At 42.0% G+C, this 13,722-nt stretch overlaps 1 protein-coding gene across 1 annotated transcript; it reads left to right on the top strand.

Annotated features, from left to right (window-relative positions):
* The first annotated feature begins 1,850 nt into the window (after positions 1–1,850).
* tbx5b (T-box transcription factor 5b) lies at positions 1,851–11,900 on the top strand. Its single transcript, XM_034122429.1, has 9 exons — positions 1,851–2,086; positions 3,080–3,256; positions 3,552–3,646; positions 3,935–4,054; positions 5,518–5,665; positions 7,080–7,232; positions 9,047–9,138; positions 10,279–10,520; positions 11,222–11,900. Exons 2-9 carry the CDS (start codon positions 3,086–3,088, stop codon positions 11,797–11,799), a joined length of 1,599 nt encoding a protein of 532 aa, XP_033978320.1. The 5' UTR covers positions 1,851–2,086; positions 3,080–3,085; the 3' UTR covers positions 11,800–11,900.
* The last annotated feature ends 1,822 nt before the right edge of the window (positions 11,901–13,722 follow it).

Genomic DNA, 13,722 nt, shown 5'->3' with positions numbered 1-13,722 from the left:
AGGCGATAGGCGATTAGTATACACTTATATTCAGTAGAGCAACAGTAAATTATTTATTTTGAATCCAAGTGTGTGAGCTTTTTGAAGTCATCATTTAAAAAACGCAAGGCGTGTGTCTGCGCGTGTCTTTGTAAAATGTGATAGGCTAGTTGGTATCAAAGCAGTGCATGCATGCACACGCACACACGCACACACACACACAGACAGAGAAACACACACACACACACACACACAGACAGACACAGATACAGAAACACACACACACACACACACACACACACACACACACACACACACACACACACACACACACACACACGCACACACACATTCCCTCTCTCCCAGTGGCAGCTCTCTCTCACTGCAGACCCGTGTGTGCAGGAGAGGCTGCACCGAGCTGTCGGTCACCGGAGGTCTGTCACCGGGGAATTTGATATCTTTACACGGTAAGGGCTGCAGTTGTTGGTGCATTCGTTTTAAAGATAAGATCGTCTTATGCCGATGCGTAAAAACGCAGCACATTTACGCACGACAATTCCAAACCAGTCATAATATTAAATGTCATTTCGACATTTAATATTATGGCTCCAGTATTGTTTGCAGTATTTTTTTATATATCAGTTCGGTTTTTATATACCATTATTTGAATTGAATGCAGGCTAGAGTATATGTTTGTTTCAGACCATGTAGTCCAACCAGAGAAGGGTTTCATGGTGGTTAGATCTGTCAACAGACTATGGTCAGTGAAGGGGAAACGCGAGGACAAAACTGGTAGAAATCGGTGGACATGGCGAGGCAGATTCCCAGCTGGGCGGCCTCGCAGTGACCCCCTCAACTTTCAACTCTGGATGCTTCCGGTTATCAGTATCTACAGTATGGCTAATCCAATCAAAGTGATGCGCGCTCGCGTCAACCTGCTGCTGCTGTAGGCCTCGTGCATCCTATCCACAATCTAGTATGAGTGTCTTTCATGTGAGATAAGAGACATGTGTGTTTCTATCACTTCAGGAACTACATCCTCATCATATTAGGGTGTTCTGTAATTGGCATCGTTACAATTGTTGTGTATAGCACAGCACCCTGGACCCCTGGTACATTTACTCTCACCCACATTCGTTATCGAGAATATGTGTGATTGGTTTACTTTGCTTCTTTTTTTTGCATGCCAATGTGGCACAGGTCATATTTATTATCAAGAGCAAATCGTGCACTTTCCACTGTAACAATAAACAGTTGATCTGGATGGATAATCCAGATGTTTTTTTAAGATAGAAAATGAGTCAACCGCCTTTTTTGAAGGGTGTGCTTAATGTGAAGCCAAATGAGAAGAAGGGTGGGGGATAAATGATTTGTTTTGAGATTCAACTACTGTTAGAGTGAATAAGTATGCTTTTGAAAAATAAATCATCCTCAAATGTGTGTGTGTGTGTGTGTGTGTGTTTGTGTGAGAGTTTGTGTGTGTGCGTGTGCGTGTGAGTGTGTGTGTGTGTGTGTGTGTGTGTGTGTGTGTGTGTGTGTGTGGTGTGTGTGTGTGTGTGTGTGTGTGTGTGTGTGTGTGTGTGTGTGTGTGTGTGTGTGTTTGATTGGCCAGTGTCAGAGCCGTGATTCGGGCTGGGGATGCCGATGCACCCGGCAGACCTATGGGAGCGCGCGGTGGTCAGAAGGGGGAGGGCAGAGAGGCTGAGGCGGACTTGACTCCATTTGTAATAAAGGATCTGATGAGCGGGGTTCAGATCAGGGCTGCCGCTGGGTCTGCGAGGGCAATAAAACAGAGGAGCGATATAAATGAGGAGGGAATAACTTCCGCTTTGATCGGATCTGCAGCCCGCGGAGACGGAGAGGAGGAAGAGCCGAGTTGTGCGCGCAGGGAGACGGGCAGCAGAGCGAGAAACAACCCGGTGTTTTATCGGAACAGAGTGGATTTTTAAGAACCGACACTGCAACATTTGGACTGTTGGATTTAAAGGAAAATATTAATTTTAAATCAAAGCAAGCTGTAAAAAAAAACCCTCCAAAAAACCGGCTGCGCGGGCGTGTAGGATTATGAGCGTGTTTTCTGCAGGGAGAGCAGAGCAGTGCATTTGAGGTAAAGGCCCTCAGGGTGACCATCCAAAATATTCACACACACACTAACTGGTCAGGCTGTGGTTAGCTTATTTGATGTAAGTGATATGCACTTTACGAGATGCTTCCATTTTTAAACATCATATAGGGCAGGCTGTAGTTTAAACAATTCAGATGTTAACACACTGTGGAACTTCAAGCTCTCATTATGCATTGAGGTTAACAGACAAAATATGCATATTGATGCAAGTTAGGTTTCCACTGTAGATATGATACACTCTGACATCTGGGTGACTTATATTACATAAATATGCATGACAAAGGCAAACTGTCAACATCTCAAAAAACAATGTTGAAGTTCAAGTTCATGTAGGTCTAATCTCATTTTACACAGAAGCATTGGATTAGGTTAATCCTAATGTAAGTATAGTTTTTTGATGCTATTTTGCAAAGAAGGGACCATAAATTGTTTATTGTGTTCAGCACAATATCAAAGTGCTAAGCCTTAATAAACGAGGCCATGGTTAACAGTCCCTTTGTGAATCTTTAACAAAAACAGATATCAACTGACCGTTTCTGTTGCTTTCATGGTTTTTAGTCATGGTTATTGATTTTGTGATTTGAATAACAGGTGAATAATATTACCATTACGTGTTCCTAAACATGGATGCTTCAAATTATATTCACTCTAAAGGTCACGAACTATTGTGAAATGATATCATATAAATTATATAAAATGAACAACCCACCCTATCAAACAGTTGGGGTGGCACTCACGAAAAACCCTGTTTACCAAATGCACATCATATTAACGTGTGTGTGTGTGTGTGTGTGTGTGTGTGTGTGTGTGTGTGTGTGTGTGTGTGTGTGTGTGTGTGTGTGTGTGTGTGTGTGTGTGTGTGTGTGTGTGTGTGTGTGTGTGTGTGTGTGTGTGTGTGTGTGTGTGGTGTGTGTGTGTGTGTGTGTGTGTGTGTGTGTGTGTGTGTGTGTGTGTGTGTGTGTGTGTGTGTGTCAGTGGGACATGGCAAACGGAGGGGACCAGTTCGGCCTTGCGGAGAGTCCGGACTCGGACTGCATGGATTCCCCAAAAGAGACCAAACCGGAAAATCCGAGCTACACCTTAAACTCTCCAGCCTCTTCCCCGCAGACAGCATCCAGACAGCAGCCAGCGGCTACTACTACGGAGCAGAATGTAAATATATATTATTAATTCATAATTTACTAAATGTTGAAGACTATGCAGATTTTTCTTGCATCCTGGACCAAAGTGAGAGGGAAAGTTAATTCCCTTCTAGTAGTTGCTATGAGATTTGTCGTGGATTAGATTTAGATAAACTACAACATAATAGAGTCCAATAACTTCTTATAGCCTATAGCCTACTACTAGATTTTTTCAAACTAATTGTTTCTCGTTTTGGGGGCTTTAATTTAACTTCCAGGAGACTTCCTCTTCAGTTGTAGTGAGCACTGTTTTTGTTTTGTTTTAGGGAATGGAAGGAATCAAAGTTTTCCTCCACGACAGGGAACTTTGGACAAAGTTTGATGAAGTGGGAACTGAAATGATCATCACCAAGGCTGGAAGGTAAGAAGTTAGGAGGAATAAATATTTATCTGTTAGTTTTTTTTAATTTGGGTACATTCGATTTATCATTTTTATGAAGCCATGGTTGAATAAACAGCACGAATGTCACAGCACGACTGTCCTGACAATATATCTAGGACAAACGGTACAATGTGAATGTTGCCTCAGGGGACGTTTTTTCTCTCAGGATAGCAAAAAAATGTTTTATCTTAACTTCAAGTATTATAATATAATCTGTCTGTGTCTGTAAAATAATATATGTATTTTTTCTGAATGTGCTCCGTGTAGGAGGATGTTTCCCAGTTACAAGGTGAAAGTCACGGGACTCAACCCAAAAACCAAGTACATACTTCTGATGGACCTTGTGCCCAAGGACGACCACCGATACAAATTTTCCGACAACAAATGGTTGGTGTATTTCAAAATGTATAGGCCTACGTGTGAATTTGATGAAATCTAAATTGAGGTTTTCCCTAAAAATAATGGTGCATGCGAAGATAATCAAATATGCATGCATGCCCATCAGCCATGATAGGCCCCATTGCTTATTAATGTATTTTAAACGTCGTTTACGGAGTGTAAAACGGTAACAAAACCACCACAGGGAAAAAAAAGCACAATCCTAGACTTTGCTTTATTTTCCTAATTATCTTCCCTGTGATTTTGTTATGTGTGCCACTTTGAATTATGCATTAAAACCTCTGTAAAAATAAATCCGTGCTGTTGGGTTTACCTCCTCTTCACCCTGCCTCTAAAGGTCGGGTCCTTCTTGCAGACTAGCATGGCCTAGTTCCCCGTGTTTCCCCCCGTGTCTGCCCGCCGGTTAAATCAGAGTATGAAGGGTTCACCGGGCGGACAGACGGCACAGACCGGATTAAAGTCTCCCATTCAAATGCTTGCTGTGCTGAGGGGGGAAATCCGAAGAGACCACTGACTCTGCAGAGATCCGTAAATGCCCTGACACCCGGGTTTTACAAAGAAACGTGCCGTAAACAGGAGTCTGGATACACTGTGACATAAAGTCCGGCTCGCATGTGTAATGGTGGCAGCGGTGTTTCTGGAGATTAGTCGGTGCTGGGCTTCAGACATTTCTCAAGAGATAACGTCTTTATGTGGGTGATTGATAGCGTCATATATAGGCTAACTGGCTGCAAATGTATCTCAAAATAAATGTTATTTTCTTTTTATTATTTACGTTTTGACCGGCTCACGTCATTTGACATTTGCTCCTATATTGTTGACTCGTCTCGGAGCCATTCTTCATGCAGACATACAGCACTACGAAAAACATTGTTTTTTACAAAATTATTTACGCAGCACATTTCAAATATTATAATCCTTCTCTTTCGCTCTAATTTGTGTTTATAAAGTGTTAAAAGCAAATGCAAACACAAGAAACGAACCCGTTTATTGTGTTAAAAGTCCCAAAAAGTAAATAATGCATCCCTCAAACAGGTTGGCGATAGCTTGTGTCTGTTTCTCAGCTGCTGTAAAAGGGGGAAAATAGTCCAATAGTTCACAGATTATGTTTAAAAGTGGACCTTTTTTGGCCACTATTTTAGTTTCGTGGGGATTTTAAGTGTTTCTGAGGAAATATGTCAACAGTTTCAGGCTTTTCTCTCGGCGGCTCATAACATCTCTGGCACAAAAGGACCGAGGCTACAGCAGTTTTAGAGGAGTCCGAGTACATTTGGATCGAAAAAGCTAAGGTCCAGATCTCGTTCAGATATCTGTGTAAACTTTAACAAAACAAGTTTACAGTTAAAGCACCAGATAGGCCTTCTGCAGCGAAGGCCTCCAGCCGGTCAGACAGACCACCGTGACCCCCTGAATGCACCGTGTCTGATCTGCGGCCTCCTCTCTGTCCAAAGGTCGGTAACGGGAAAGGCAGAGCCCGCGATGCCCGGGAGGCTCTACGTCCACCCGGACTCCCCGGCCACCGGGGCGCACTGGAGCCGCCAGCTCGTCTCTTTCCAGAAGCTCAAACTCACCAACAACCACCTGGACCCCTTTGGACACGTGAGTCTCTTTCCTTAATATTTTGAGTTTATATTTCTTCAGAACCAGAAAAATATGCTTGGTGCGTCTTGGCAGTCAATACAATAAATGTGTTTGGCTTATGAAAGAGTTGTTTGCTTTGATAGCCTCAATATATCATGTCACTTTTAAATAAAATACAATCTATATCCCAAATGGAAATAGTCTTTTGGCCCAATTAGATTCATATCGTATGCTTTTTAAATAATCAAGTGTGATTTCTTTTTTTCTTTAATTAAGAAGATTGATTACACACACGGCAGTCACAGTTCCAGGCTGGCCACCACAACACAAAACAGCCCAGAGTATGCACAGAGAGACTCATTCCCATCATGGCAGCTCTGCCGACTGTTACAGTCTGACTGTACACACACACAAACACACACACACAATGTCATGAGGCAGTTGAGCTTCACGGTGTGAGAGCAAGTGAAAACATAGGCCTATTGTTTTTTTGCACTAGCGCAAAGACAATAGGCAACAAACAGAAACAATCTTCTCAGGCTTGTTAAATTAGAGGTAATGATTTCAATGACTAAAGCCCATTAGCTAATGCATGTCACCGGCGGACACGTCACTGAGATTAAACTGAGCCCCCTGGATAAACAAACGTGCTCGTGCCTGTGTGTTCAGACAGAGGGCCGTGATCCAATTAAAAAAAAACACTTGAGGAGTTTCCTGTGTCATGGGAAATTGTTTAGAATGTGAGATAAATGATTGTTATGGTTTTACATTGCTGGTTTCCCCAAGCCAAATGTTAGATGTTAAGACATTTTTTACTAATATGGAAATGTTAGTAATTTGTCAAGAACATACAACATCCAATGAGTGACTCTTAATTATACTGAAATCAAGCTAGTGTTCAGTGAAAGCCTCAACATATATATATTTAATTTAAGCCTTTAGAATAGTCTTATAACAATGTATGATGTAGGCCTAGTTTTGGTTAAAAGGCAATGGTCACAGATTAAATTAAATTAAGTGTGTTTAAGATGCCTTGATGATCACTTTGTTTGAAAGATGCAGTTTTACCTGGTTTCATGCATGGTTATCTTTTGGTTAGAATGAGATGAAAATAAAACATTTAAAAAAAATAATCAGCATGAGCATTAGTCATTTACTTGCATACTGAACCTAAATCAACCAAAAAATAGTTTACATTAATGCCCAAATGATGACATCAATATCTATATTTAAAAAGATCTCAGCTAAATTCTTGCATCCAAAACAGCTCCTTTACTTTATCAGTTTCAGCCTACTAATATGAAAGAGTCTCTGTCTTAAAGATTAATTTCATCCAAGAACTTTGGGTACCTTGACATTCATTGGGTTTACCCTCCACCTGGACTCATGACAGGTCTGTCAATCACACCTCCTCAATCTCTCCCCTGTGCAGATAATACTCAACTCCATGCACAAATACCAGCCTCGCCTCCATATTGTCAAGGCGGATGAGAACAACGGCTTTGGCTCCAAAAATACGGCTTTCTGCACCCACATCTTCTCTGAGACTGCCTTCATCGGTGTGACGTCCTACCAGAACCACAAGGTGAGCTCCACAGCAACAACACTGTTAAAATACAGGGAAAAAACACGCTTTATGTATTTTTAAGAAGGGCCACATTAGTCCTTTTTATAGAATATTTTGTATATTAAATGGAGTTTAAAACAATACAGAAAGTGTTATTTAGACATCACTTCACATCATAGAGAACACTTATTTTAAACAATTTTTTCAAGCCATAGGTTACCTCATAATTATCCTAGCAATTATGGAAATAGATCTCAAAGTCGAATGTGTGTCATATCTGTTCTATCTATGATTATTTAGATAAGTGTTTAAGATGTGCCTTTGGTCACTGGCTACATTCAAACTTCTGTCTCTCACACACACATTCACACACACTCACAAAGAGAACCTTTTTCTTTGTTAGTATTACTGTCTGTATTTTGTATCCAGAAAGTCAATTTGCATCTTCATTGTTTATGTGGCCTTACTTAGTATTTGTAAATATGTCCAAAAATAAGTTATCCGTGTGTGTGTGTGTGTGTGAGAGAGAGCATGTGTGTGAGCGAGTGTGTGAGCGAGTGTGTGAGCGTTAGTCTGTAATGAACTGTTTCTTTCCCTTGATCTTTGCTGACCAGTTTTCTTGATGTCAACTAGAAAAACAGATTGCTGAAGCTTTTTGCCGCTCTGCTGGTTGCGTTCCCATATGATAGATTTAATTTGATTACATTTAATAACATGAATAAATACATTTTAAATGTACATAAAACAAAACAAAAGTATACTGTGTTAGCATTTAAATAAAAAATATTCCTCAATACCCCAAGCAAATTGTTTGTATAAAAAAAGTGTAAAAAAAGGACTCTCAGAAATTGGTGCATCAAATCTGTTAATAGCAGGTCGTTTTTAGTTTAAACAAATAATAATACAATGATATTTTATTTAAGCTGAAGTATTGTATGTTATGTATAAAATGTATGATAATTATAATAAAGTTAAAAAGTTAGAAGTATTTAAACTGTCTATTCGATCAAATATTATGCAAACAAATAGATTAGTGTAATAACTTAAAAAACGTGTTTTGTATTTTAATCTTAAATACTATATAACTATCTAATTCTTCTTATTCTTATTCTTATCGTTATCATTTAGTGGTAGTGCATTAGCAGCAGCAGTAGTACACTATTGTATTTGCTGAATTGAAATCAATATTATAAATTCTTGTCACTTCAAAATCACAAACAAAAAACAATATGTTTTGAAGTTTTTGTTATACAAGCTATTGTGTTAAACAACATTTTTATAGTTCCATCATGAAAAAACTAATACTATAGTTATAACACTATTAAATCCAATATGTGTGCAAAATGATGACTATTTTAGCAGTATAGTTTGGTGGTGGTTTTCATCAGCACTTCAAAGTTAGTTTGGACCCGAGCTGGTGTCACATCTCCGGTCCGGCTGCCTGCTGTGTGATGGACACACTGCGCGAAGGCTTCCCTCCATGACATCACTGAGAAAAATGTGAAAACTTAAACATCAAAGCTCACAGCTTTGGACCTCTAAAAGCTTTGGTATGAAATCCTTAAACCTGGCGACTGTTTGGGTAAACAGTTTATTCTGTGTCAGCTGGCGAGGACACTGTTCGCTCCGTTAGAAACGTCAGCGGGCTGAGGAATGTCGGCCGTGCAGAGCTTTAGCGCCGCTGCTAAAAACATCTGCAGGGCCTCTCACTAATAGTAAACTTTAACATGTGAATGTGCCTTTGTGTGTCTGTGCTGTGTGTTTGTCTTGGCCTGAGCATGCAGGTGTAATCCATGTGTCTGAGCTAAAGATTTTCCTTGTTTTGTGCTCAGATTACACAGCTGAAGATAGAGAATAATCCTTTTGCTAAGGGCTTCAGAGGCAGCGATGACAATGAGCTGCACCGCATGGCCAAGCTCCAAGGGTGAGTACAGCTGCACGAGAGGAACACTTACAGAAAACAACATCTATTTGCCCTCTGAAGATTTTTATGATTGGGGTACATATGATCCAAAACATATGTGTGTGTGTGTGTGTGTGTGTGTGTGTGTGTGTGTGTGTGTGTGTGTGTGTGTGTGTGTGTGTGTGTGTGTGTGTGTGTGTGTGTGTGTGTGTGTGTGTGTGTGTGTGTGTGTGTGTGTGTGTGTGTGTGTGTGTGTGTGTGTGTGTGTGTGTGTGTGTGTGTGTGTGTGTGTGTGTGTGTGTGTGTGTGTGTGTGTGTGTGTGTGTGTGTGTGTGTGTGTGAGCCATTGTCACCTGAAGGTTGATCTTAGCATGCAACATCAGCCAGAGCGGGCATCACAAACACGAAGCACCGAGCGTCAGGTCCTGCATTGATTGATAGATGATATCCTGTTGCTGCTGGTCTAATGGACTGTCACTGCAGATCAGCTGATGACCTTACATGGTGTCTGTTTGCGTGTTGAACTGATCTTCATTGAAGCGCTGTTTTGGCAGGCAGTTTAGAGATTTTAATAGGCCAATAGGAGAGGCTGTTTCTGAGAGGAGGGGGAGGAAAGAGAAGAGAGGGAGGGTGCAGACCCCTGTGTATCTGTGCTGCTGTGGTTGGTGGAGTAGAGAGGGGAACAGAGGAGAGGAGAGTCTATCTAAGGTGACACATGGATGGCTGTTTATTTTTAGAGCTAGTTTTTGTAGCGTATTATCTCACAACAGGATTAACTGTGTGTGTGCAAGCACAAGTGTGTGTCACTATCTCAGCGAGGGCTAGCGAGATGTGGCCCAATGTCCCACATACCCAAGAGTTCACCAAGAGGGCAGTGTGTACAGAGAAAGAGAAAGATCAGAGCTGAAAGGATGGAGAAAGACTAAGTCGACTTGAAAGAAAAGAAAAAAAACAAGAGCACACAGAATACAATCAGGTGGAATAAAATGTAAGAGAAAAACCTGCACAGAGTCAAGAGAGGTCGTTTTGTGCACCCAACTGCACGTGTAAATGTTCCTGCTGCGGGACTAATAAAGGGTCTCTGATTCTGATATACATACTTTACATTACATACTTTGTTGTCGTTGTCATTTTCAACCCACCGTTCCCTCTCGTTCTTAGGAAGGACTTCCCTGTGGTCCCTCGCAGTACTGTCCGTCAGAGGGCCTGCTCCACCGGGAGTCCCTTCAGTGGGGAGGGTCGGGGTCTGCGGGGCTCCCCTGAAACAGTGGGGTCCCCGTTCAGCTGTGAGAACCGTTTGAGTCCCCAGGAGCTGCTGAGGGCCCCCCCTGCGCACTACACCCTGGCCCCTCCTCACATGCAGCACAGCCACCAGCCGCAGGTCTACTGCACCAAGAGGAAAGGTAGGAGGACGCTTCAGCACGCTGTGTGACAAAATGATCGGCTATCTCAAGCTGTGAAAGACAAAAAGCAATGCCATTAGTTCACTCCTGACACAGAAGTCCAGAAATGACCCCTTTCCTTTTTATTTAATCATTGTGACACTAAGATCGCCTTTATTGATCCCCATAGGTACATTCAGGTGTTATAGCAGCAACATAATAGGAGAATAACACAGGTAGTACACATGAGAATATACACAGGATATGAGGAACAAGGGGAACTTGAGCTGTTAACCTTGCTCTCTACAAAGTCACAAAACTCCATTGAAAAAAACAGGAATGTTACCTTACACTGTCTGGCAGCCCATAAACATATTCCAAATACAGCATGCACCCTAAATTACATTCTTTTGAGATGGCTAAAATAACTATTGTTGCTAAATGCCCTGCTGTATATTTACTGTACTTCTTACACTGACTCTGTATTACCCCAGTTTAACCCCTAACCCTAACTACCCCTTATCAGACGTACTCTTAAAGCACCTAACAAATTCACTTTTCCATGAGGCTCCATCTGTTAAACTTTTGGATTTATTTTTCCCATCTCAGCTTCTTAAACGGTCTGAAGTAAGAATTCAGACATCCTGGTCTGAAACGTTTCCAGTTCATGCTTCTTATTGATATCAAATTGTACATTTCTCTCTGTCTGTGTCTCTCCTTAGTGGGGGAGAACTGCTCTCCAGGAAATCGCCAGCAGCCGTATAAGAAAGCCTTCACCGGTAGCTCTCCAAGTGAGGGCGAGTCTTACTACCACCCCTCCTCCTACCCTCCTCCTCCACCCGGTCTATCCAACAACCCTCTCACCGACTCCCCCTACAGCTCAGACATGGGACAGCGCCAGGCGTGCATGTTTGCCGGATCTGAACCCAGACTGGATGAACTCAACTGTACATCCTGGTCCTACAGCAGCCCTCCCCCCTCTGCCATGACCCCCATGGATCCCTACCCACCTTACACCCCTCACCCCCCCTACAGCTCCAGCCCTCAGGGTTCCCGACTCAGCGCCATAGCCAACCAGAGCTCTCCGACGCTGGGAGAACACATCGGCCACCACCCCTATCCGAGCCAGAGTGCCGCACCTCCACCTCAGAGCTCCCAAAACATTCACAGCAGGCAGGTCAGCCCTCCTCTCAGAGAGTACCCTCGCTACACTCCCAACCTGTCTCCTCCTCTCTACCACACACTAGAGACACACACACACATCAGGTGTGTCGTACCAGAATGGAGTGCAGCCTCCTAACTGAACCAGAGGACAAACCCCAAAGACTGATACATGGACAGAGATTCCTCGTCTCATATTCAGTGACCGTTCTTTCTGCTATTCTGAAAGATGCTGGCTGTATACGGACTAAATATGATATTACCTTTGTAAAATAATTGTGAAAAGTCTGATATTTTTGTGCTGTGTGAAGAGCTCTCCTCCAGCTTTGCAGGATGGGACAGTGGATTGTTAAAGACTATACATGGTCATCCATAAAACAAACAAAGTTGTACTTAATCTTCTTTCTATAACCCAAAGACTGGTGTCATCCAAATGTTGTAACTGTGAGCCCTGTTCAGGCCAGACTGTGAACGCGACTGTTCTGTTTTCCTCTAAGTCAGTCCCACTCTCTCCATTGTGAAGGAGGTACATTTCGACCCAGGCTGTAACATTTACTGACCAAAATATCTCTGATCTCCCAGCAGAGCCTGAGGTAGACATATTTTCTCTTTAGTGGAGAAAAGCATAGCTCCATGCTCAGTTTCAATGAAGGAGAAAAGGCATGAGTTGTGTGTGTGTGTGTGTGTGTGTGTGTGTGTGTGTGTGTGTGTGTGTGTGTGTGTGTGTGTGTGTGTGTGTGTGTGTGTGTGTGGTGTGTGTGTGTGTGTGTGTGTGTGTGTGTGTGTGTGTGTGTGTGTGTGTGTGTTTGTATGTAAAGCCTATGTCAGCTCAGCTCAAGGATGCGATGAGATAATTTTCCAATGAGACAGGCAGTAGTTCCTGCGGGCGCTGTAACATAGAAAAAGCAGTTTGTTTAGGCCACGCTACAGGCTGAGGGACCTGTAAACACTGCTTTCACTGCATTCTGGGTAAATGCACTACTCAGTGTCACACGGTTGTCACCGCTGTCCTCTCAGTCACCCCTAGCTGACCAATCAGCTCTCTCTTTTCTCTGAGAGCCAGCCAATGAACATGCGCCTCTCTTGTATCCCCAGCTGACCAGTTAGAGCTGGAGCGTCGCATGTTTCATGTGTGCGTGCGTGTTGGCCCATTTTTGTTTGTTTCTGAATTATTCATTAGTCCAGTGTTGATCCTTGACATGCAAGGATTGCTCAGCAAACATAAAAAAAATCACAGTTCTGTTAAACGTGATAATATTGATGCACTAACTCTTGTTCCTTTAATTTGAATCTAAATTCTTCCTGTCTTATCCATTAATGGTTTTACAAGATCCGGTTAGATACATGTCCCTGCAGCATCATCATTCTACTTTTAGCTAACCGTAAAGAAAGATATGTGGCATCCATTGTGAAAGCTGAGGTTTTGGTGTCTTTTTGTGTAAGAAGGCAGATTTCATATATCTGCCCTGTTGTTTTACATGCAGTAAAATGTGAGCAGGTGCTCTCACATTACAAACAGTATGCAGAGAGCAAATCCCCATCATTCCTTGGTATGTATTTGATTTGTATGTATGTGCGTTAAAATGAGATTTTTTTTATAGCCTTGTTCCTGCTAACAGTATTTATTACTCTAGATTTGTAAAGATTAGTCTGTTGTTAACTTGTGAAACAAGCAGAGTTGTTCAGAGATATTTGTTCTCTTTAAAGGTTTGTGTCTGGTTTCACCCCCCATCTGTGGTGATAAATAGTTGTGATAAACAAACAAAAATGTTCTGTTATATGGATAAAAAGACAGATTTATACACAGAAATTGAATAAATTTTTGAGAATTATGCGTATGTGAAGTGGTTGCAGTGTTCTTCTTTGTGATTAGACAACAAACACAGCAGAGGCAACTTTCCCACTGTAGGTTATTTAAAGCATGGTCAGCAACTCAGGAATGGAAACTCCTTTAAGTGCAGTTCAGTTAATCAGTTTCAACGCATGTAGCAATATGAAGCACTTGATGAGGACAAGTGCCTGTACTTTTCTCCAAATGTTCCAAAAGTGTCCAACATTATCA

This window comes from Trematomus bernacchii, unplaced genomic scaffold, assembly GCF_902827165.1.
Source record: "Trematomus bernacchii unplaced genomic scaffold, fTreBer1.1, whole genome shotgun sequence".
Taxonomy (NCBI): Eukaryota; Metazoa; Chordata; class Actinopteri; order Perciformes; family Nototheniidae; genus Trematomus; species Trematomus bernacchii.
Note: the sequence above shows the minus strand (reverse complement) of the source record. Positions and strands in the feature narration are given on the sequence as shown.